Source organism: Heptranchias perlo, chromosome 21 (genome assembly GCF_035084215.1).
Source record: "Heptranchias perlo isolate sHepPer1 chromosome 21, sHepPer1.hap1, whole genome shotgun sequence".
Lineage (NCBI taxonomy): Eukaryota > Metazoa > Chordata > Chondrichthyes > Hexanchiformes > Hexanchidae > Heptranchias > Heptranchias perlo.
Window position 1 is genome coordinate 26,782,328 of NC_090345.1, and position 26,644 is coordinate 26,808,971.

At 40.7% G+C, this 26,644-nt stretch overlaps 1 protein-coding gene across 3 annotated transcripts in view; it reads left to right on the plus strand.

Annotated features, from left to right (window-relative positions):
• dock1 (dedicator of cytokinesis 1) overlaps nt 1–26,644 on the plus strand; it is a 472,808-nt gene that overhangs the window by 42,279 nt on the left and 403,885 nt on the right. For 2 of the 3 annotated variants that reach the window (XM_068002361.1, XM_068002362.1), the window contains 2 exons: nt 6,522–6,562; nt 9,625–9,680. In XM_068002361.1, the coding sequence (XP_067858462.1) occupies nt 6,522–6,562; nt 9,625–9,680 (97 nt within the window). Of the gene's footprint in view, nt 1–6,133; nt 6,216–6,521; nt 6,563–9,624; nt 9,681–26,644 lie in introns of those variants that run through there. The other variant, XM_068002363.1, reaches the window with a different exon arrangement.

Here is a 26,644-nt window from a genome sequence, read left to right on the forward strand (position 1 = left end):
TTAGTGAAGGAAACCTGCTGTCCTTACCCAGTCTGGCAGATATGTGACTCCAGACCCACAGCATTGTGGTTGATTCTTAATTGCCCTCTGAAATGGCTGAGGATGCCACTCGGTTGTAAAAATCTCACTTAAAAAAAGTCATAAGAATAAAACCGGACGTACCACCCGGCATCGGACCACTAGGCACCGGACACGTCAAAGGCAAACCAAGCCCAGTCGACCCTGCAAAGTCCTCCTCACTAACATCTGGGGACTTGTGCCAAAATTGGGACAGCTGTCCCCCAGACTAGTTAAGCAACAGCCTGACATAGCCATACTCACAGAATCATACCTTTCAGCCAACGCCCCAGACTCTTCCATCACCATCCCTGAGTATGTCCTGTCCCACCGGCAGGACAGACGCACCAGAGATGGCGGTACAGTGATATACAGTCAGGGGGGAGTGGCCCTGCGAGCCCTCAACATTGACTGCAGACCCCATGAAATCTCATGGCATCAGGTCAAATATGGGCAAGGAAACCTCCTGCTGATTATTACTTACCGCCCTCCCTCAGCCGATGAATCAGTCCTCCTCCATGTTGAGCACCACTTGGAGGAAGCACTGAGGGTAGCAAGGGCACAGAATGTACTCTGGATGGGGGACTTCAATGTCCATCACCAAGAGTGAAGAGTGGCTCGGTAGCACCACTACTGTCCGAGCTGGCCAAGTCCTGAAGGACATAGCTGCCAGACTGGGCCAGCGGCAGGTGGTGAGCGAACCAACACGAGGGAAAAACCTACTTGACCTCGTCCTCACCAATCGACCTGTCGCAGATGCATCTGTCCATGACAGTATTGGTAGGAGTGACCACTGCACAGTCCTCGTGGAGATAAAGTCCTGTCTTTGCACTGAGGACACCATCCAACGTGTTTGGCACTATCACCGTGCTAAATGGGATAGATTCAGATCTAGCAGCTCAAAACTGGGCATCCATGGGACACTGTGGGCCATCAGGAGCAGCAGAATTGTATTCCAACACAATCTGTAACCTCATGGGCCTGGCATATTCCTCACTCTACCATTACCAACAAGCCAGGGGATCAATCCTCGTTCAATGAGGAGTGTAGAAGAGCAAGCAAGGAGCAGCACCAGACGTGCCTAAAAATGAGGTGCCAATCTGGTGAAGCTACAACTCAGGACTACATGTATGCTAAACAGCGGAAGCAACATGCTAGAGACAGAGCTAAGCGATTCCACAACCAACGGATCAGATCGAAGCTCAGCAGTCCTGCCACATCCAGTCGTGAATGGTGATGGACAATTAAACAACTAACGGGAGGAGGAGGCTCCGTGAACATCCCCATCCTCCATGATGGCAGAGTCCAGCACTTGAGTGCAAAAGACAAGGCTGAAGTGTTTGCAACCATCTTCAGCCAGAAGTGCTGAGTGGATGATCCATCTCGGCCTCCTCCCGATATCCCCACCATCACAGAAGCCAGTCTTCAGCCAATTCGATTCACTCCACATGATATCAAGAAACGGCTGAGTGCACTGGATACAGCAAAGGCTATGAGCCCCGACAGCATCCCGGCTGTAGTGCTGAAGACTTGTGCTCCAGAACCAGCCGCGCCTCTAGCCAAACTGTTCCAGTATAGCTACAACACTGGCATCTACCCGACAATGTGGAAAATTGCCCGGGTAAGGCCTGTCCACAAAAAGCAGGACAAATCCAATCCGGGCAATTACTGCCCCATCAATCTACTCTCAAACATCAGCAAAGTTAAGGAAGGTGTCGTCGACAGTGCTATCAAGCGGCACTTACTCACCAATAACCTGCTCACCGATGCTCAGTTTGGGTTCCGCCATGGCCACTCGGCTCCAGACCTCATTACAGCCTTGGTCCAAACATGGACAAAAAAGCTGAATTCCAGAAGTGAGGTGAGAGTGACTGCCCTTGACATCAAGGCAGCATTTGACCGAGTGTGGCACCAAGGAGCCCTAGTAAAATTGAAGTCAATGGGAATCGGGGAACTCTCCAGTGGCTGGAGTCATAGCTAGCACAAAGGAAGATGGTAGTGGTTGTTGGAGGCCAATCATCTCAGCCCCAGGACATTGCTGCAGGAGTTCCTCAGGGCAGTGTCCTAGACCTAACCATCTTCAGCTGCTTCATCAATGACCTTCCCTCCATCATAAGGTCAGAAATGGGGATGTTCGCTGACGATTGCACAGTGTTCAGTTGCATTCGCAACCCCTCTGATAATGAAGCAGTCCGTGCCCGCATGCAGCAAGACCTGGACAACATCCAGGCTTGGGCTGATAAGTGGCAAGTAATATTTGTGCCAGACAAGTGCCAGGCAATGACCATCTCCATCAAGAGAGAGTCTAACCACCTCCCCTTGACATTCAACGGCATTACCATCACCAAATTCCCTACCATCAACATCCTGGGGGGGGGACACCATTGACCAGAAACTTAACTGGACCAGCCACATAAATACTGTGGCTACAAGAGCAGGTCAGAGGCTGGGTATTCTGCGGCGAGTGATTCACCTCCTGACTCCCCAAAGCCTTTCCACCATGTACAAGGCACAAGTCAGGAGTATGATGGAATACTCTCCACTTGCCTGGATGAGTGCACCTCCAACAACACTCGAAGCTCAACACCATCCAGGACAAAGCAGCCCGCTTGATTGGCACCCCATTCACCACCCTAAACATTCACTCCCTTCACCACCAGTGCACAACGGCTACAGTGTGTACCATCCACAGGATGCACTGCAGCAACTTGCCAAGGCTTCTTCGACAGCACTTCCCAAACCCGTGACGTCTACCACCTAGAAGGACAAGGGCAGCAGGCACATGGGAACAACACGACCTGTACGTTCCCCTCCAAGTCATACACCATCCTGACTTGGAAATATATCGCCGTTCCTTCATCATCGCAGGGTCAAAATCCTGGAACTCCCTTCCTAACAGCACTGTGCGAGAATCTTCACCACACGGACTGCAGCGGTTGAAGAAGGCAGCTCGCCACCACCTTCTCCAAGGGCAATTAGGGATGGGCAATAAATACTGGCCTCGCCAGCGACGCCCACATCCCATGAACGAATAAAAAAAAAACAGGCTGGGGGCATGGGCAGATGAAATTTAACGCAGAAAAATGTGAAGTGATACATTTCAGTAGGAAGAACGAGGAGAGGCATTATAAACTAGAGGGCACAGCTCTAAAAGGGGCACAGGAACAGGGAGATCTGGGGGTATATGTGCACAAATCGTGAAGGTGGCAGGGCAGGTTGAGAAAGCCGTTTTTAAAAAAAGCATATGGTACCCGGGCTTTATAAATGGAGGCATGGAGTACAAAAGTATGGAAGTCATGACTAACCTTTATAAAACACTGGTTTGGCCACAACTATAGTGTTGTGTCCAGTTCTGGGCACCACACTTTGGGAAAGATGTGAAGATCTTAGAGAGGGTGCAGAAGAGATTTATTAGAATGATTCCAGGAATGAGGGAGTTTAGTTACGTGGATAGACTGGAGAAGCTGGGGTTGTTCTCCTTGGAACAGAGGGTATTCAAAATCACGAAGGGTCTAGACAGAATAGATAGAGAGAAACTGTTCCCATTGGCGGAAGGGTCAAGAACCAGAGGACATAGATTTAAGGTGATTGGCAAAAGAACCAAAGGTGAAATGAGGAAAAACTTTTTTACACAGCAAGTGGTTAGGATCTGGAATGCTCTGCTTGAGGGGATGGTGGAGGCAGATTCAATCATGTCCTTCAAAAGGGAACTGGATCAGTACTTGAAAGGAAAAAAATTGCAGGGCCACGGGGATAGGGCGGGGGAGTGGGACTAGCTGGATTGCTCTTGCATAGAGCCGGTGTGGACTCAATGGGCTGAACGGCCTCCTTCCGTGTTGTAACTTTTCTATGAAGTAACACCGAGGGTTGATTAGGGTTGTGCGGTTGATGTGTATGTGGACTTTCAAAAGGCATTTGATAAAGTACCACATAATACCCTTGTTAGCAAAATTAAAGCCCATGGGATTAAAGGGACAGTGGCAGCGTGGATACAAAATCGGCTAAGGAACTGCAAGCAGATAGTAGTAGTGAACGGTTGTTTTTCAGACTGGAGGGAAGAATACAGTGGTGTTCCCCATGGGTTAGTATTAGGACCACTGCTCTTTTTGATATGTGATCTGGACTTGGGTATACAGGATATAATTTCAAAGTTTGCAGATGACACAAAATTCAGAAATGCAGTACTCAATGTGGAAGATAGTAACGGACTTCGGGAGGACGTGGACAGACTGATGAAATGGGCAGATACATGGCAGATCAAATTTAATGCAGAGACCTGGGGGTTTATGTACACAGATCTTTGAAGGTGGCAGGATAAGTTGAGAAGGCTGTTTAAAAAAGCATATGGGATCCTTGGGTTTATTAATAGAGGCATAGAGTACAAAAGCAAGGAAGTTAAGCTAAACCTTTATAAAATACTGGTTAGGCCTCAGTTGGAGTATTGTGTTCAATTCTGGGCACCACACTTTAGGAAGGATGTCAAGGCCATGGAGAGGATACAGAAGAAATTTACTAGAATGGTGCCAGGGATGAGGGCCTTCAGTTATGTGGAGAGACTGGAGAAGCTGGGGTTGATCTCTTTAGAGCAGAGACAGTTAAGAGGAGATTTGATTGAGTTGTTCAAAATGGTTTTGATGGAATGAATAAGGAAAAACTGTTTCCAGTTGCAGAAGGATCAGTAACCAGAGGATACAGATTTAAGGTGATCAGCAAAAGAAGCAGAGGCAACATGAGGAAATGTGTTTTTTTTAAGCAGTGAGTTTTTATGATTTGGAATGCACTGCCTGAAAGGGTGGTGGAAACAGATTCAATATAACTTTCAAAAGGGAATTGGATAAATACTTGAAGAAAAAAAATTTTCAGGGCCATGGGGAAAGAGCAGGGGAGCAGGACTAATTGGATAGCTCTTTCAGAGAAACGACACAGACATGATCGGTCGAATGGCCTCTTGTGCTGTACCATTCTATGAACTGGAGGATTGCAGAGTTCTCGGAAGGTTGTAGGGCCCCCGGAGGAGGTTACAGATATCAGGAGAGACGAGGCCATGTAAGGAGTTGAACATGAGAATTTTAAAATCGAGGCATTGGTGGACTGGGGACCAATGTAGTTCAGCAAGCACAGGGGTGATTGGTGAATGGGACTTGGTACGAGTTAGGATACGGCAGCAGTGTTTTGGAAGATCCAAATAGAACTACGAGAAGTGCAGCGGACAAGTGATTATGCCTGTAAACCACATTCACGATGATCAGTTTTATATCTTCCCTCAGCCTCCCTCTGGAAATTTAAAACAGCTGTTGTACGGAATTTACAGCACTGTACATTCTCGGAGGAGAATCCTATAAAGACTGGAGGTACTGCCGGTTTGTATTTGAATTGAAACCTGCAGCTTCTACACAATGGATCTGTGCTTTCAACTTGAAAACTGGTACCATTGCTATCCTCTGACTGATTCAACAGCTTGTTATGGACAAGGATAGCAGTCACTTTTGTCCACTTACTCAAGTAGAATTGTTTGCTGCTGATCATCTGGAATGGTTGGCCTGAGAACTGATCACTTAACTTACAAAAAAAACACGTTTTTTTCTTGTCCGCTGTGCGTCTTCCTTTTTTTCTCTTTCTACAGGCCTTCCTGGCACATTGTGCAATCAAGTGAGGTGGTCATCTGCTTGTGATCTTCTGCCAATTGCTAGATGGTGTGCAAAGGGGCCCTTCAATGAGACTTGGTTTTTTTTCTCCTTTCTTGCAGTAATGCAGTCAAAATTTAGAATTTGGAGGAGGGAGTGATTGATTCACCATTAAGTGGTGCATCCATCCAATCACTTTTTTTTGTGTGTTTCTGGTAAAAAGTGAAAAACTGGAAACGTGGGGTTAGTGTTTGATACTGTAGAGGATGTACTTTAATTCACCTCTAGATGATCTTTTTCTTCCCCATCCTTTCCTTTTTTCACCGAAGGAAATAGTTTTTAAAAAAAACTCACTCCTACAGTATCCATATTTTAAGCAAACTTAACTGTGCATCTTAAGAGGCATGCATTCTAATTTTGTGACCGGTGATAACTTATTTTCAGCCCAGATTTTCCTGAAAACTTGTGCCATTGTAATGGCGCATCTATGGCATACAGCAATACTCTGGTGCAGAAGTTCCAGAAAATTATGGTGTGAGTGTGTAATGCTGGTCTTTATGGAATGCCAAATTTTCGTGGACCATTTGCGCCGAGACTGTCACTGAAATCGGTAAAAGTTAATTACAATAACTCTGCCCCCACATTTAAAACTTTGGTGATGGCGAATTTCCTTGATTTTGTATATTTTGATTTTGACTGCTTTGTTCTGTCTATACTATTAACCCTATCCATCCTGATGTGATCTTAAGCTAAATTCAGATATCCTGTATAAGGACTAAATAAAAATGATGACTAATTTCACATTATTAGCTGTATTTAACACTGTATTTTTCTTTTTAGGTTGGTATAGAGGGTACACACATCGGCGCAAAGCCAGAAAGGTAAGCAACTTAAAGTTTTTATAAATATATATGTTATGAGATTTACATAGCTATTTGGGCATTGATATCTATTTTATCCAATGAATATGCTAGAACTTAGGAATTGCTAGATAAAAAGCATCCAAGGTCCATCTAGTTTGTCTTCTATAATCCTGGTAGTCGCATGATACAGTGATAATGAAGTTGTTGAGTAATCATGGCAATCAATATCTATCAATTAGTCTACGATACACCCAGATATGAAGCGAAGAAACCCCCTGTGGTGGCAAGTTTTGGGAACCATAGGTCCAAAGCCATCTATTCCTCCCAAGCATGCTACACTTAACATATGTCATGTCTCAAATTACTCATATACTGTATCTCAAAATATTATTTTCTGAAAAAATCTATCTAATTTGAATGAATCAGTACTATCTACTTCCACCATCTCCCTCGGGAGCCCATTCCATAGATTTACCACTTGCTCACTGAAATAATGTTTCCACACATTAGTTTTGACGGTAGCTGTCGTGGTCAAGGATACTGTTTTCACAGAACAGTGGATGAAATTGTTGAATTCAATCCATTAAAATTCCAGAACCCTATGCACTAACGGAATTTGATTTAATCACCATATACCAGTGACCCTAATTATAAACAGACTTAATTGTGGAATATGAGAGGCAATTTTAACTATTGGGTTGGCTGCCTGATGCCTTCGGTGAGAAGCCCGATCCATTTTGAGGGCCGGGCCTTGGTAACATGCTGTTGGTGTCTTGCTGCAACTTGGGCAGCCTGGAGGCCACACCAGCTGGTATAAAGGTATGTTCTGGGGATGTGGGGGGTGGGGTGGAGCCTGTGGCGGCCCTCAATATTTCGAAGCCTGGAGCAGCACTCCTGCTCCTGGCACCAAGAAACTAATTTTAAAACTTTTTGTGGCTTCTTTCTCTTGACTGCCTGGTTTTACTGAGCAGAGCATCTGTGACATAGGCATCACACGGTAAGCCTTCTAAATTGCATCAGTGACCTATATACATCATAGGATCCTGATTTACATAGATTAATGAGGCTCCCGCCTGATTCAGGCAGGCACTGGGTTACCCAGCAGAAGGTCAATTTAAAGTTGCGGCAGAGCAGGAACAGACCGATAAGTCAACCACCTCGATCTTAACTCCACTGCCACCCTGTTTCCACCAGGTGGAAGGAGTTAAACTTGCCCCTATAATCTTCAAAACAATGGCAAAAATTCCAGAATCCTTTAAGAAAAACTGAATTTGACTTGTTTAGTGACCGCAAATCAGTGGCCTACTCATGGTAAATGGGATGTAAAATGTCTGTATAATGTTAAAATGTTACAAGAACATTAAATTATGAACTAGGAGAAACCACTCTGCACGCATAGCTTGCTTTGTCTTTTAGGTTTGCGAACAGGAACTGTTCAGATCACTTTGCCTCTGTCTTGCTGTAAGCATCTATTACTTCTGCATTACAGCTCTGTCCAGTTACTTTTGAATGTTTCATCTGAGTCCACATTCTTGGAAATTCAGTGCACTTTAAAAGTTTATGAATTCTTTCTATTTTCAGTGAGATAATTACATGCAGGACATAGTTGTTTTGAAGCTTATGTTATAAAGAAAATTGACTTTTTGCTTGGTTAAGGAACTTAAGTAAATGATGCAAAATATAAATATATATAAGATTTAAACACTGGATGACAATTCTGCCTAGCATATCCTTAGTTAAATTCACAGCTTTATAATTTTGTAGGATTTGCTGAGGGTGTGGATCGAAGGTAAATAGTCTGTCTCCATCTATTCCACTTCTGATGCTAAATGACATCTGAGATCAGTTTTTTTGGTTTGTGCATATACAGTCCTCTAACAGCGCCTTCACTTTCTCAGCAGCAGATCCTGCCTCAAATTTAGCTGTAATATTATGGATGACTTCAGGTGCCAAAGATTGAATCACAACCTCCTAGCTAATGTGTACAAGGGCTGCTCATTACATGGTGCAGTGTAATGTTACTTGGGCTTTTTTTTTTCTTTTTTGTATATATCCACTAAATATTTCAGAAACTGCTCTAGTTTATCTATAATGTATAACTTCGTTTTACGTGAAACGGGGAAAGCCAGGTAGTTGTGTGGCCGGCATAAATTTCCATATTTTTTAATAACTCAAACCATAATTTGTCATTTTAAGTCCTGGGTATACTCATTATGTTAAAAGGGAGAATGCATTACAGAATTACACTAATGGAAGAATTTACATAAACTAAGGAGCCTAATTACAAAATGGCTTTCCTGTATATAACTCAGAACACAAAAATCCAAGTATTGCGCTCTTTTAAAAAAAAATTGAAACTCTAACAACATGGAATTTCAACAAACCTGGTTTCAGGACACTTTTTTTCCATTTCAAGTATTGATACACGTCAACTATATTGATTTTAAAATAAAAGGAAACTGAAAAGACAGGGGAGTTTGGATTTAATTAGACTTTGACTTTGGGTATTAAATCTTAAGCCACAGTGAATTATGTGTTTTTTCCGGGTAAAACAAAATTTTACGGTAGCCAGCGCTTTGTGTTTACTAGTAAATTTCTAGACCTGCAGTGGAAACAATGAAGAAAGGTAATTCTAAGAGTTTACAATGTTGTGATTTATGGTTCATTAGTGTTCATCTCTTTTATACATTTTCAAGAGTCCCCACTGCATTACTGGCATGTCTAAGTTTTGCTATTAGTCTAGGGGAAGTACTTTGCTGTAATGCAGTTACCCAGCTGAGCTTAGTGACATTATGAAATGGCCTCATTGCAGTTATGAAACATTGACAATGGCATTTGATTAATTTGAAACTGTGGTGTATTAATGAATACATTTGTGAATGGAATCTGACAGTAGTGTACAGCAATATGTTAACAGTCTGATATATTTTCCCCTGTGCTAATTCAACTTGCGGTAAACATTTATATGTACCGATCTTGGCAGAGTTCTGAAGTATTTTCTAAAATCTGAAAATTAATAATAAAATGCAGTTTCTGATGACAAAATGCCACACTTCTGATTAAACATTATTTTCTTACAGGGCATTTTTCCTGCTTCATATATTCAGCTCAAGGAAGCAACAGTTGAAGGCAAAGGGTGAGCTACATAATTCAAATAAAGTTTTTTTTTTTGCTAGAATTGTCTTGCATTTTAATAATAAACTTGCATTACACAGCAACATTATTCTCACTTGTTACACCCCACAATTACTTTTCACAGTTGTAGTAATGATATCTAATTTCTTCCTAAGTGCAGAAAATAAAGTGGGGACTTTAAAGGGTGTATTTTTTGTGGTGAATAAGATAATTGAGGTATCCCTATACAAATTAAGTGAAACTTATTGTAGAAAGGTGACTGTTGTACATAACGGCTAAGATATAAACAACTTTTAAAATGAGTTGGTTTGTATAACAAATTATTACTTTTGGGAAAATGAATATAAATTTAGAGTGGCTGCAATGGGGCAGGCTGCGTGGGGTGGTTACAACTTTGTCCTTCAGATGTTCTGATGGCTTATTGAGTTTATCCATTGACTAACTGATTCTTGCAGACTGGACATCTGTATGTTGTTTTTGGATGTTCCATTATAGAAAGGACATTACAGCTGTAGAGTGCACAGCCTAGATTCACCAGGTTGAAGCTAGAGAAAGGAAACTAGTTATAAGGACTATGAGATACTAGGATTCATTACATTTGAGCAAAGAAGACTTAAGAGAAAATTAAATAGAGATTTTTAAAATTATTAAGGGTTTTAGTAGAATAAATAGGGAAAGACTATTTTCTCTGGTTGGAGAATTAGTGGCAAGGAGTTATCAATTTAAAATTGTCAGAGAGCGTTGGAGAAATTTCTTTACGCAGATTGCTGGAACATGGAATGCTTTGCCACAGAGAGTGGCTGAGGCAGAGGCCATTGCATTTTTAAGGGAAAATTGGATACATATTTGAAGGGCTGTGGGGAGAAAGTGGGGCATTACTAAAAGCAGGGACAGATATCATAGCCCAAATAGCTGTCTACTGTGCTGTAAGCATCCATGTAGGAGCAACTGTAAACCCTCAGATTTGTTGGATGATTGACATGGGTGTAAAGAGAAAACTCATCCTTTTCCCAAAATTTAACATTCATCAGCTCAATGAGCACAAAAATGCTTTGTTTTAAGCCAAATGAAATGTGGGGGAACTTGGTGACTGCATTAGCACACTGTCCTTTCATTTCTGGGACTGGGATTTGAATACAACCTAGACTGACTAGTTGAAAATCTTGTAAGAGTACTATTTGAAATAATTTTAAGCAGTTTCAACTCAGTTTCTAGTAGTCATAAGTTCACAGTGCAGAATTGCTCCCAAAGTAGTGATCTCTTTTAAGCAATAAGGATGGCTGGTGTGAAGAATGGAAAACGTAAGACCAGTGCAATATGGGGTGCTCCTTTTGAGGTTGGGACAAGTTTGAGAGAATTTTGCTCTACCACTAATTCATGTAGAATGTTTGATGGCTGGGTGACTTAAATGGGGGAAATATTTTCCCAGTGGCAACATGCAATTTTGTGTTCATCCAGTCAATAGATGCTAAATGTTGAGAAATGGGCCCTTCTTTCTCTGTGCACCCTTTGGCAGCATCAAACAAGCACTCCCATGTGGTAACACATTGATGAAAAAAAGAAAAATTCACCCAAAAACATTTTTGCAGGTATCAAGCTTTTAATCTGCATAATGTACTTTATGCTTTGTGTAAGTACTTCTAAATTGATTTGACAATGTCTAACAAAATAGCTTGTAATCAGCAGAAACTTCATTGGTTTAGTTATGTTGTGACTTTGAAATTAGAACCTTTCTTTTTGATGTTCAACAGGAGGCTTGTTCATTTATTATATTCTGACAGTCTTGTAGAGTATGCTATGAGTATTATTGCTATAATTAAATTGTGCCAATTGTTAATATACAGTGCTTTATGAAAAAGAATGCTTTCAAAATTAAGAATAATTTAGATTGTTCTTTAGATTACGAATAATAAAATGCATTCACACTTTTTATGTACTAAACATTGGTGAGTTCTGGGGAAAATGTGAATGCTATCAAATGTTCTGAAGTGACTTTATAGTGCACTTTTTTATTCCATGATATCTAATTGCTTTTATGAAAACTTGTGACTTGTACTTTATCTCTCTGGGGCAGCTGAGTACAAATCTCTTGAGGACAAAAAACGGGAATTTTGCTGTGGGTATTCCCAGTGTCGCGGAGATGGGTTGTGCACTGCAACTGGATTAAGAATCTGGGAACATGTCTGCAGCTGCAATAATTTCTTACTCTGACCATTGGCAGTTTTGTCCCTAATTGAAGTTTCGTAACAGGTCTCAGTTGACTTAATCTAAGAATTTTGACTTCCAGTTTTCTCTAAAGATCCTGTTCATAGTAGTACAAGAGCCTTGTTCAATGCTGCTGCAGCAGATAGCATAGCCAATAACATCGAGCTGTTACAGAATGCACTTATTTATGATCAGATATTCTGTCTATTCTTCATACTCATTAAGATTCGTGAAACATTTAAGGTCTAATACTCATAGATTTATTAAGTAGAAAGTACTTGCAATAATACTTAAGCATACACTTAAAATAGTACTTACAACTACACTTGGTGATGGTGATTGGGAAATCAATTATGGTCCCCAGCTCAGTATTCAGGTTGATTAAACCTTCGAATCCAAATTCACGGTACAGTTTGCTACTTTTATACCTTTTTCTAACCTTAATTGTGTGACAATCGGCATGTCTTTACATTACATGGTTATACCAAAATTTAAAAACAAATTCATATAAGGAGGAACTAATAAGAAATCTATACCTTATTAATAACTTGTTAATAAGCTGAATTTCTCACTAACAAGCTTCTTTTCTGTTGAGCTAATGAGATCAGTATACCTCCTTATTTTGGCTAGCTTATCGCCTGTTTCTTTCATGTTGCAATTAATTGCTGTTCAACCATGTGAATTTGTTAACCATAGCTTGTTTTTGATTCTGCACCCCTCAGCACTGACCACACTACACACACTTCACACAGATGTTCTCTTCTGCAGGACTAACTGGCATCTTTGTAATCCGTATCAATGATTACAGTTTCCTCAAGCTTGGGAATCGCACATACTGGCACGTCTTTAAGTAGCTTATCCCATTAAGTCACGTTGTCTGAGGTGATTACTTCACACAATCATATTAAAAATGCGGGTGCAGTAAAGGTCAGTCTCAGTTCCAAAGTTCAGTGGTCACCATCTTACAGTTGCTGTGTAGCTGTACAATTGTATCATCAATTAGTTATTTTAAGACATTACAAATTAAGAGTCATTCTACTCTACTTGACAAACAAAGGTTAAAACTTAGCAATATCAAATCACTCGAACCTATTGCAGTCAGGCAGAATCTGAAAAAGCTCAACTTAGGCTTCCACACTGCATGGTACTACGTGCAAGACACAAGGCTGGAAATATTGCACATGCACCACTACGCTCCCATTGGTGGAGTCAGTGATCAGTCGCAGTAGTAATAGTAGTTCGGTTCAGTTAAGAGGGATTGGTTGAGGTAGTATGTTGAAAGACTGCCCATGCCACATTAGACTTTGGTTCACAAGTAGCCCAAATATAGAATGCAAGTCTACTACCAGTGTGGGGAGCACCATCATCACAAGGACTTCAGCAGTTCAAGGATAAAGCCCACCACCACCTTAATGTAACTTGGGATGATCAGTAAATGCGTTGCCCGTGTCCCGAGAACAAATAAAATTGAAAAATAGTGTTAAGGTAAATGAAGGGTGGCTTGGAATTATAAGAATAAAATATGTACTGCGAATATTATGGTCCTTTTTTTTGCAGTTACGAGGAAGCGTTCCATCGTATATGCCTCCTAGCATATAATGCATTGTAATAAAATCTTGAACTATGGTTGAGAATTTTATAATGGGGGAAAAAGTGAACAGGTCCTTGTAATTAAGAGCTTTCCAATTAGGATGGGGATTATACAATTTGGGAAAAATTGAAGTATTGGTTTAGTACACCGCCCTTTCACATTTGGGAAATTAGTCTAAATGCAGTGTGGGATAAGATTTCTGTCTCTGGCTTGAAAGGTTCAACGAGAAATTAGTTTGAGCAACCTAAACTATGGATAGTATATTTCTTAGAAACTGAGTCCAACGCACAGAATTGCCCATAATTTGTTAGTGAACATTGTTCCTCATAAGAGCCATAGTAATAATTTAGGTAATAGAAATCATACTTGTGTGGTAAGGTGGCCTAAAGTTCAGACGTTTTTAAGGCACTGTAGAGGAAATTTAGTCGTCTTCTATGACTGCAAAATTTACCAAAATGGGATTTTTAGTTTGCTGAGTCTGTTCCTCTGGATTAGCTGCTTTTCTCCTTTTGGTAGTGGGGTGTTTTAAAATTAATTACTCTGACCACCACTTGTAAGGATTAATACATTTTTATACAGTCCTTCAGATATTACAGTTTGTGTATCATCGTTAAATAAAAATATCTTAATGGGTAAAATACATGTTCTTCAATGATTGAGAATTCTTCATGTGACTGGATTGCAGATCCTAACAACTGGTAGCAAAATTGCTTATAGAGTACAGTGGAGTGACTGGCATAATAATCATATGCCGCAGCGTCAATTCTGCATGTATGATCCATGTAGACAGCCAGTAGTCGTGGTCCATATCGGTACCAATGACATAGGATTAAAAAAAAAAGGGATGAGGTCCTGCAAGGTGAATTTAAGGAGTTAGGAGATAAATTAAAAAGCAGGACCTCAAAGGTAGTGATCTCAGGATGACTACCAGTGCCACGTGCTAGTGAGTATAGGAACAGGAGAATAGACCGGATGAATGCGTGGCTGCAGGAATGGTGTAGGAGGGAGGGATTTCGATTCCTGGGACATTGGGACCGGTTCTGGGGAAGCGGGACGGGTTACACCCGAGCAGGACTGGGACCAGTGTCCTCGCGGGGGTGTTTGCTAGTGCTGTTGGGGAAGGTTTAAACTAGAGTGGCAGGGGGATGGGAACCTGAGCGGGGAGTCAGAAGGGAGTAAAGTTGAGAGCAGCAAGAGAGGGGAAGACCCAGGGGAAATTTACAATACAAATAGTAGAAACAGTTGTTCAAGAACAAGTGAAAGGCAAAAGCGTAGAGCAGCAGAAAGAAAGTGTACTTTAGGCACTACAGATAAAGTGAAAACTAGAAGGCGTAAGGCGATTAACCCAGCATCAAAGCTGAAGGTCAGGCTAGCGTGTGTGGCCCAACTAAGAGTTCTATATACAAATGCATGGAGTATAAGGAATAAATTAACTACAGGGTCAAATTCAAATTGGAGGATATGACATGATAGCTATTACTGAGACATGGCTGCAGGATGGCCAGGATTGAGAACTAAATATACCGGGTTATAAGGTCCACAGGAGAGATAGGGAAAATGGAAGAGGGGGAGGAGTAGCCTTAGTGATTAGAGATGAAATCACTTCAATGATAAAGGAGGATATAACGCGAGGTAAGCAGCCAACAGAGACCTTATGGGTAGAATTGAGAAATAGGAAAGGATCGAAGACTATAGTGGGAGTTGTGTATAGGACCCCTGGCAGCAGCTCTGAAGTGCTAGATTGTATAAATGCAGAGATTAGACAAGCGTGTAACAAAGGCATAGTGGTCTTAATGGGGGACTTTAACCTTCACATAGATTGGGAAAAGCAGACTAGCAACTGTCAGAAAGGTAGTGAATTTCTTGAGTGTGTCCAGGATAGTTTTCTACAGCAGTATGTCCTAGAGGCAACAAGGGGGCAAGCCATACTAGATTTAGTAATGAGTAATGAACCAGATTTAGTTAACAGCTTAACTGTACGCGAACATCTATCCAGTAGCGATCATAACATGATCGAATTCAATGTAGTGTTTGAAAGGGAAAAAAGTGAGTCAGCTGCTAAGATTCTAGACTTGGGTAAGGCCGACTTCATTGGGATGAGACAGAGACTGTCCACAGTAAACTGGGCAAATCTGTTAATGGGTAAACGACTGATGATCAGTGGGAAATGTTTAAAGAAACATTTAACATGATACAGAATCGGGTTATACCCCTGAGGGGCAAGAACTTTACTTGCCAAAAAAATCCATGGACAACTAAAGAGGTAAGGGACAGTATAAGACATAAGGAAAGGGCATACAAAAAGGCAAAAAATGGCGCAGATCCTGGCGAATGGGAAAGATACAAAGATCAACAAAGGGTCACAAAACAGATAGTGAGAGCTACAAAAAGAGAGTATGAAAAGAAACTTGCAAGGCATATCAAAACCAATACGAAGAACTTTTATAGTTACATTAAGAAAAAGAGGGTGGTCAGGAGCAGTGCTGGCCCCTTAAAAACTGAAAGTGGGGATATTGTCATTGACAATGGGGGAATGGCGGACATGTTGAACAATTACTTTGCGTCAGTATTTGCAGTCGAAAAAGAGGATAGTATGCCGGAAATCCCAAGAAAACTAATATTGAATCGGGGACAGGGACTCGATAAAATTAACATAAGTAAAGCAACAGTAATGAAGAAAATAATAGCACTAAAGAGTGACAAATCCCCAGGACCAGATGGTTTCCATCCCAGGGTTTTAAAGGAAGTAGGTGAGCAGATTGCAGATGCCCTAACTATAATCTTTCAAAGTTCTCTAGATTCAAGAACTGTCCCTCTAGATTGGAAAATTGCACATGTCACTCCGCTTTTTAAGAAAGGAGAGAGAGGGAAACCGGGGAATTATAGACCAGTTAGCCTAACATCTGTTGTGGGGAAAATGCTGGAGTCTATAATTAAGGATAGGGTGACTGAACACCTCGAGACTTTTCAGTTAATCAGAGAGATCCAGCATGGATTTGTGAAAGATAGGTCGTGCCTGACAAACCTGATTGAATTTTTTGAAGAGGTGACTAAAGTAGTGGACAGGGGAATGTCAATGGATGTTATTTAGATGGACTTCCAGAAACCCACATAAGAGACTGTTAGCGAAGATAGAAGCCCGTGGAATCGAGGGAAAAGTACAGACTGGGTTAGGAAGTTGGCTGAACGAAAGGCGACAGAGAGTAGGGATAATGGGTAGGTACTCACATTGGCAGGATGTGACTAGTGGAGTCCCGCAGGGATATGTCTTGGGGCCTCAATTATTCACAATATTTATTAATGACTTAGATGAAGGCATAGAAAGTCTCCTATCTAAGTTTGCCGATGACACAAAGATTGGTGGCATTGTAAGCAGTGTAGATGAAAACATAAAATTACAAAGCAATATTGATAGATTAGGTGAATGGGCAAAACTGTGGCAAATGGAATTCAGTGTAGGCAAAGGTGAGGTCATCCACTTTGGATCAAAAAGGATAGAACAGGGTACTCTGTAAATGGTAAAAAAGTTAAAAACAGTGGATGTCCAAAGGGACCTAGGGGTTCAGGTACATAGATCATTGAAGTGTTATGAACAGGTGCAGAAAATAATCAATAAGGCTAATGGAATGCTGGCCTTTATATCTAGAGGACTGGAGTACAGGGGGGCAGAAGTTATGCTGCAGCTATAGAAAACTCTGGTTAGACCGCACCTGGAGTACTGTGAGCAGTTCTGGGCACCGCACCTTTGGAAGGACATATTGGCCTTGGAGGAAGTGCAGCGTAGGTTTACTAGAATGATACCCGGACTTCAAGGGTTAAGTTACGAGGAGAGATTACACAAATTGGGGTTGTATTCTCTGAAGTTTCGAAGGTTAAGGGATGATCTGATCGAAGTTTATAAGATATTAAGGGCAACAGATAGGGTGAATAGAGAGAAACTATTTCTGCTGGTTGGGGATTCTAGGAGTAGGGGGCACAGTCTAAAAATTAGAGCTAGACCTTTCAGGAGTGAGATTAGAAAAGATTTCTACACACAAAGGGTGGTAGAAGTTTGGAACTCTCTTCCGCAAACGGCAATTGATACTAGCTCAATTGCTAAATTTAGATCTGAGATAGATAGCTTTTTGGTAACCAAAGGTATTAAGTGATATGAGCCAAAGGCAGGTATATGGAGTTAGATCACAGATCAGCCATGATCTTATCAAATGGCGGAGCAGGCACGAGGGGCTGAATGGCCTACTCCTGTTCCAGTGTTCCTATTAAATGCATTTAAACCTTTTTAAGCGTTGTCTTTTTCACTGAATGTTGGGAATTTCTGCTTGACCATTCAGAAATGGTTGCCTGAGATGTTAGACACACTGCTATTAATGCTATATGTTATCTGCATGATACAAACTAAAACATGCTTATTTTCACATTTGTTAATTGTAAACATTTTGTCACTCAAAAATTCAATGTAATCCAACATTCTCGTAAGCAAGAAAGATCAGACGTAAGGCCTTAGATAAAAGATGGTTAGCAGTATACTATGTAATGCAAGAAATAGAATAAAATAGAATATATAATGTGGTGTTTTTCTAGTCTGTAGAGTTTGAAAATTTACTTAAACATTTAAGTGGATGCATTATGCCATCTCTAGTATTTTTAATCCATTTTATCTACTTAACCCTGTGCCAGAATTGTTGAAATGACCAATCTCTTAATTTCCCAAAGTGGCTATTGGCATTTTATAGCAAATGCATGGAATTTATTTTTAAATTATTATTTGTGTGTAGTGATGTGAACTTTGCATCATTGTAAAATGCAGCTATTTATTGATTTGCTGTTGGAATTGAGAGAATAGGGAAATGGTGCTGGAAGCTATTAGCATCCCCTGTAGAAGGAACTGAGAGATGGGCAAATAGACCGCCAACTGATCTGCAACGTTGAATGTTATTAATATTCATTGATTTGACTGAGAAGAAGCTTAAATTAGAAGTATAAATGATAACTTTCCTTAGGACGAGGAGCCTCATTTAATTGACTCTGAATTGAGGAATCAAACTTTTAAAAAATATTTTTATATTTCTATATATTATATAATATATGTGTGTGTGTGTGTGTGTGTGTGTGTGTGTGATACACACGCACACGCCCACAAACACACCCCAGTCAGGAATGATGCTCAGACCACTGATTCAAACCATGAAGCACTAAAATAAAAATGTTGATCTGAAGAAAGTTTGTCAGTTGCTGCATTTCAGGTGCACTTGTTTCTGTGATTGCATATGATTTTTTTAAATTCAAAGACCTTCCCAGCTGTTACATGTACGGCAAATTTTACCACGTTCAAGGCACCATATAAATGCAAGTTGTTGCTAATGTGAATTAGATTTTATGCAGTGTAATTTTTTTTTTGCTTTAGCATTGCACAGTATTCAGTTCAGAGTGTTCAGTATTCTGTTCATATCTTAAATGTAATGTTTTAATCATTTGATGTCATAAGATTTATTCTACAGTTACAAAAAAAATCTTTAACTCTTAACCATATACAAATTAAGTTTTAGTTTTTTTTAGAAATGCTTCCTTGGTGGTAATGGGGCTCGGTGGGAAGAGTACAGTACTGTGTGTGAAGTTTTCAAGGTAGATTTGCATTGTATGTATTCTTTGCAATGAAGCACCACCTTGAACCTAGAAAAATGCTTGAAGAGTTGTTCGATTTTAAAAATGGTCTTGTACTGGACTATTGATGGAGTTAATCAGGTGCATCTTGTGGAATTTTGTTTCTTCAAAATTTAGCTTTCAGATATTTCTGTATATTTTGGAAGTATTGGTCAGTTTTTATTTTTAGCAAGTTTGATAAATTGTGATTCATTTAATAAAATCAGTTTTATAAGTTTTCAGCTTATGCACAATGCTGCCGGGACGAACAAGTATTAATATTAATTGAGCATAAAATTGCTTAAACATCAGGCTTGGTTTATTACTGGAGTACTAACTCTGAACTAGTAAAATAAACTCCTAATGTACACTTTTTAAAGAATTTAAACACTCATTCTCATTCCTTTTCCTACATTCTTTCTGTCTTATTTTATTAAGTTTAAATTTCCTTTTCTTTCTAACGTACTCTACCTATTCTAACCTATTTCAAAATTGAAAATCTTCAACTTTTTTTTCTATGCTTCCTTTACTTCCACTGTTTATTTTGGAACAGTAACATGTTTATTTTAATTTTAAAGTGCCTTTTGATTGCCTGGCATCTACAAGCTCACCCAATGACCATCTCCAACAAGAGAGTGTCAACCACCTCCCCATGACATTCAACGGCATTATCATTGCCGAATCCCCCACAATCAATACTCTGGGGGTCACCATTGACCAGAAACTTAACTGGACCAGCCACATAAATACTGTGGCTACAAGAGCAAGTCAGAGGCTGGGTATTCTGTGGCGAGTGACTCACATCCTGAGTCCCTAAAGCCTTTCCACCATCTACAAGGCACAAGTCAGGAGTGTGATGGAATACTCTCCACTTGCCTGGATGAGTGCAACTCCAACAACACTCGAAGCTCAACACCATCCAGGACAAAGCAGCCTGCTTGATTGGCACCCCATCCACCACTCTAAACATTCACTCCCTTCACCACTGGCGCACAGTGGCTGCAGTGTGTACTATCCACAGGATGCACTGCAGCAACTCGCCAAGGCTTCTTCGACAGCACCTCCCAAACTCGCGACCTCTACCACCTAGAAGGACAAGGGCAGCAGGCACATGGGAACAACACCATCTGCACGTTCCCCTCCAAGTCACACACCATCCCGACTTGGAAATATATCGCCGTTCCTTCATCGTCGCTGGGTCAAAATCCTGGAACTCCCTTCCTAACAGCACTGCAGCAGTTAAATAAGGCGGCTCACCACCACCACCACCTCAAAGGCAATTAGGGATGGGCAATAAATGCTGGCCTTGCCAGCGACGCTCACATCCCATGAACGAATAAAAAAAAAAGCGTGATATCAGCTGGAGCAGCCACTGACTAGTGCCCAGGTTCGGAGTTAGTAGTGGAGAAGGCATGGGTCCAGGAGCTGTTGGAGAGGCAGAATATTGGCTAAGACACTGGTAGAGATAATTCAGTGGATTCAGAGAGCCAAGGAGGAGCAAAAAGTTGATCAGGAGACAGGAAATGATGATCCCAAGGTTCTGCAGAGGTGCATAGAATCTTTGGGCATTGGTAGTGTGCACCAGGTTATCCACCGGATCAGCAGAGGAGTGAGGCGCAGTGGGAGTGAAATCTAAGGGCCAAGTGCAGTGAAGATCAGGAAGCCAGGGAAGGGTGAAGGCTGAATCCAAGGGATCAGTGCAGAAGATGAAGATAATCTGTGGAACAGCTGTAGAGCAGCAAGGAACAAATGCGATCAGCAGCTGCAGCAGAATGCAGTCCAGTCCAGCGAAGATTGGTGGAGTTCTGAAGGCAGAGTGGATTAGAGCAGAATCAGTGGTCATAGGAAGTAAGAATATAGCAACATGAATATATCCTTCAGCAGCATCCAGAATAGGATGGGAGCCAGCAGGAACAAATCAGAGGTGTTATAGTGGTGAGTGGGGAGTTCCAATGATGGAGCGGAAACTAAGCTTGCAGAAGCAGACCAGGAGTTGCAGCAATTTAGGGAGGAGACCCAAGGCACAGCTGAAGGGATGAGGTTTGAGGAGGCTTTTTAAGATAGCGAGAAAGATAAAATGGCAAACTGGATTCCATAAGGTCAGGTTCAAAGTCCACCATCTTATGGTGAATTGAAGGTAGTGAGGGACAAGCAGTAATCCAAGGTTATGGGAACAAAGGAATTGGGCTGAAATGTAGAGCTGGAGAAGATTACCTAGATAGGATGGAGTGAGGTAGCAGAGGAACTTTAAGATCTGGAATGAGAACCTTGAGATAGATCCCCTGGAGCATAAAAAAATTAATGGATCTTGGTGACGATGGGCATGATGTATGCTTGATTTTGTGGATGAGAAAATATGCACTGCTGGGTTCAGCCAGGGAGGTTGATGGAGTCTGATCTTGAGGCCTGTACATGTCGACAAGAGCCAAACTGGTTTCAGTCTTGTCGATAAGTTTGAAGAAATTTCATGTCATTCAGGGGTTATTGTCAGACAGGCAGTCAAATAGTACACTAGCAACATCAACTTTTTGTGGGTGATGTTGCTGAAGGGTACCATGTAGGTGATGAATAGTAGGTATTTCAAGGATGGAGGCCTGGGGCACATCAGCGATCACCTTAGCATAAGGGGAGAAATCTTTGAAGGAGTATAATGACTACATTGGAGCAAGTATGAGTGGAACCATGAGAGAGCAGTGCCATATCATATATATATAGTAGGTACAGCACAGGAGGAGGCCATTTGGCCCATCATGCTTGTGCCGGCTCTTCAAAAGAACTATCCAATTAAACTTGTCAGCAGTGATATTGCTACAGTAACACTCAATACCACTACACTCCTTTTAACATCAATTCAGCATTCAGAACCTAAAAAAAATGTACAAGATTCTAATTCATGCATTTTTGTGATTACATTATTTTTGAGACACTACCTGCTTTTCAGAGAGATTTTTAAGCTACATCTTAAAAATTAAATAACAAACATTCATCAAACAGTACATTAACCATTTTACATCTCTGTAGGTTATGCTATCATCCAATGACGTGAACATGGAAGGAGACATGGTGGAGGGGGATGGAATAGTTAACAATGTCAAAAATGGCGTAGAGTTGAGCATGCCTAGGAGGGACAGTAAGCTGTGGTCGCTGGTGGCATTGACCAGGGTGGTCTCGTGTTTTGGTAACTCTAATCAGGGGACTCAAACAGACTGTATGGAACGAGTTGAGCACGTAGTTGAGTGGCAGTGACGTGTTGAAGGAGACAGAGGGTGATGCAGAGATACTGATTCTTTTAAGTAGAGGCCAAGGGTGGCCTATAAGAAGGAAGATGATGATGGCTTTGAAGTGTACCTGGGAATGGCCAGCAGTTGATTATGTCGGCAATTGTGTGCTGAGAAGAGGAGATTGGATGGACAGGATCTGGGTTGGAAGGTGGACATAAGGACACGTGGAGGATTCATGAAGGAAATAAGTCTGAAGGCTGTGAGGTGGGTGACAGGAACAAAGTATGGGGAAGAGGCCACCGAGTTAGCGACTGGATGACGTTTACTTTGGAACTGAAGAAAAGTCTGAGTGGCCCATACTAATGTTAGCTGAGGATGGACTCTGCAGGGGTGGCTGGTCAAAGGAAGTGGTAAGTGTTGGTGAATTAGTAATAAATTAAGGTGTGCCCTTTATTTAAAAAAATGTGCTTTTAGAATTTCTGCATTGAAGTCCATGGAAAGGAAGATCGAGTGGGGTGCATTGTTGGGCGATTGCAACTGCCAACTTTCTGTCTGCGTCCAAAGTGAAAATTACCCCCAAGGTGTTTGGGTTGATTTTCCTTTACAGATTAACACTGCATTTAGAGGATGATTTGAAAGGTGGTACTGTTTATAGTAGTTAGGCCAGCTCTGGTGGTGGAGTGTTAATAATATACAGCATAAAGTTATAAATAATTAATAAATGGTGGCAGTCTCCAAGGATACGACAGCTCAGAACAAGACTTATTATCTGTTACTTCTCATTTGAAAACAATAGAATGATTTTCCTATAAGGAAGCACACCTTTTGAAATACAGAAAGAAAATGCAGTAATGTATTATATTTGTAGTTCACTTCTCTAAGTAAGGGATAATTGAGAAATTGCAATTAAATATGGTACCATATTTAACCACCTGTTTTTAACTGTTCCCGGCCCATTCTGGTTATGCAGAAGGTCTCTCTATGGTACAGTGTTTTGTTTGTGTGAAGTTAACTTTTGAATGTTGCTAATATTTGAGTATTAAAAGTGCTTATTAAACTGCATTCATTTTACTTGTTCACTACCGAAAAAGCATAAGGTTTTATTGATTTAACCAGATAAAGAGGTCAACAATACAAATGAAAAGCTAGGTTGATGTTTTCAAATTGAAATGCTATTTTTTGCCAGTGAAAATGTTCTGCAGTTTTTCCTGAACTAGACATTGCAATTTAATAATAAATTAAAGTGTGTCCTTTATTTAAAAAAGTCGGCTTTTAGAAATGGAAATCATTTGAAAGTTCCTTGTGTGTTTATACTGTAGTTCATCTAATTTGTAGTGCTGCAGCAGTTATGTTGATGTTGTTCATCATCTTTGTGATTACAATCTTCTGTACATTGTAAACTTTTTATGTTGGTTTATCATGGTAATACTTTATTGGACAAGTATGACTTGAAATAATATTTTGACTACCATATCTGTAATATACATAAAATATGCACAGGAGGAATTTCAGTGTATGAGAAAGCCAATTCTACCAGCTGCCTTTCTGACAACTAAAATTACTCTTGTTAATAGTTTACCTGCATGTTAACAGTCAGTTTATGTACTCTTTGAAATGCAAACACAGAATATGGGGAAAAGTGCAAGCGGTTTGCCACCCAAACTTGGAGCTGAGATTGTCATTGTAATCACTTTTCACTTTTTAGAGAACACTTTTATTTTGAACAATTTCAGTGTGAGGCTGTCTCCTTTCCCTCCACTCCAATCCCCACCCAATGATGATAATGGTTGGTGTGCTGGCAAGAAATCTTTACTTAGTTGATGTGTGATGTCATCCCTGAATAATTACATTCTGATGTAATCACGCAATATTAGCAGAGTTTAATCCACAGTGCCTTATTGGGAAAAATGTCACTGCTTAGTATATTATATTTTATGGGATCCATAAACTGGATTTAAAATCTGCAATGACAGTTTTCTCAGCTCCAGGCAGAGTCAGCAGACTTAATTAGAGTCCACTCTTTGAATTAAGCAACTTCAGATTCTGAGTAAAAGTGGCTCTGGTGGGTGTTTTATTTAAATTGCTCAATTCAAACTACTGGATAACTAATTTTTTTACATTAAATTAACAGGAGAAGACTAGTGTAATCTTTTTCACTGTAACTTATTCCTAAGTATCACAACACAGATAGCCAACTGTGATCTCATCATTTATGCTTGAATGCTGTGGAATTCGCTTTCTCTCTTCCTCCCCACCCCAAGAAATATGGCCTTCCATTTAGTTTTTTTTAACAGAATTTTTTTTTTAAACTTGCGGTTTGTTTTTAGTAAAATGCTCCTAATACCATGCACGCACCTCTAGAGGCATTCTGTTTAGAGATTCTTCAGTTTATCTCTGAATAGTATCATAGTATGGTACAGCACAGAAGGAGGCCATTCGGCCCATCGTGCCTGTGCCGGCTCTTTCAAGGAGCTATTAGTCCGATTTCCCCTACTCTTTCCCCATAGCCCTATAAATTTTTTCCCTTCAAGTATTCAACCAATTCACTTTTGAAAGTTACTATTGAATGTGTTTCCACCACCCTTTCAGGCAGTGCATACTAGATCATAACAACTTGCTTCATAAAAATTCTTTTCCTCACATTGCCACTGGTTCTTTTGCCAATCATCTTAAATCTGTGTCCTCTGGCTACCGGCCCTTCTGCCACTGAAAACAGTTTTTCCTTATTTACTCTATCAAAATCGTTCAGGATTTTGAACATTTCTATCAAATCTCCTCTTAACCTTCTCTGCTTTAAGGAGAACAACCTCAGCTTCTCCAGTCTCTCCACTTAACTGAAGTCCCTCATCCCTGGTACCATTCTAGTAAATCTCTTCTGAAGTGTTTCATTTGGAGCTATGGGAGGCTAAGCTGAGTTCACCGTCTGTTCTGTGTTTTTTTTCTTTCCCTAATCTACGAGACAAGTACTTTTCTCCATTTTTGGCATTTTCCTCATGTTCTTGGCAAGGTTACTATTTTGAAATTAAAGTAAACTAGCAGTGACATTGCTCAGAGTGACTCGGAAGTTTAATAGGTACAGCGGTGTTATGCCAAGTAGTATTATCTATGATGCTGTTGGCCGTGGGATCTGAAAGCACAGGGTCTGACAGTACTTGGATAAGGTCTCAGCATTGAGTTTTTTTTTTGTGGGGGGGCTTCTGGAACTTGAGCGTACTGGATCAGGAAGCACTGGAAATGTAATATTAGGGAGTTGTGAGCACCGAGAAAGGAGTCCTGGGTTTTGGAAATGGGGGAGGAATCTAGGATTCAGAAGTCTGGGAATGGGGCGGTGCCTGGGGAAGGGGTTCTGGAGCATTCGCAAGCCGGAGTCCTGCAGTATTGGGATCTAGAAGTATTGAGGGATCAGAATCTAACAGTCTTGTCAGGTAGGGGACCCGGCAGAGTAGAATCTTTCAATCCATCAGGCTCCAACCCTCCAGCTGTTCTTGCCCATCAGCCTCCTCCCTCAACTTGTCTATAGTCCTATTTTACCCTCGGGTGCACCTACCACCACCTTATCCATTGTCAGCCAATTCCTGTTCCTGACTTAAATTATATAAGCAGAAATTTTTGCTTCTTAAAATTAATGGATGGAAAAACACTGGCTGGGACTGTGCTATTTCCTGATGTGCACTTTTAAAGAGTTTGCTGACTTACACAGTCTTTAATGAACATACATTTCTTTAAGCAAACAAAGCATTACCTAAAAGCTCTCAATTGTTCATTATTCATGCAATTTCCATGTTTTTATATTAAAACAATTCCTTAAGCTGCAGAAATGTTTCAGAACTGATTTTTTAAAAACTGAATATATTCAATCAAAAAATGGTGATTGATTAAAAACAGTCTATTCTCAATAATCTTTGTTTCCTTTTCAATAAAGAAACCATGGTAACAGGTGTTGCTGTTCATGCATACTGCCTCTTGTTTGTGAGGCATTCATAACAGAAAAGCACAATTGTTAACACATTGATATAAATGTAGTATTTTCTTGAAATGAAATCTTCAGTTTCTTTCAAACTCTTCTGATAAAAGCAAAGATACCCTCAAATGCTCAGGGGATGAAGGAATATGTCCTTCTACCCTTCAGCTCCTATTGGTGTACAGATTGCTTGTTGGGAATTTCTGCAAATTGCATATGCTCAGAATGCACAGATGTAGTTGATATTTTTTTAAAAACTATTATAATGTAAAAATATCCAGTTGAAGCCCTGGCTTTGAGTCAGGCTAAGGCCTTTGAGTAGAAACTTGAATGACGGTATTAAAAGT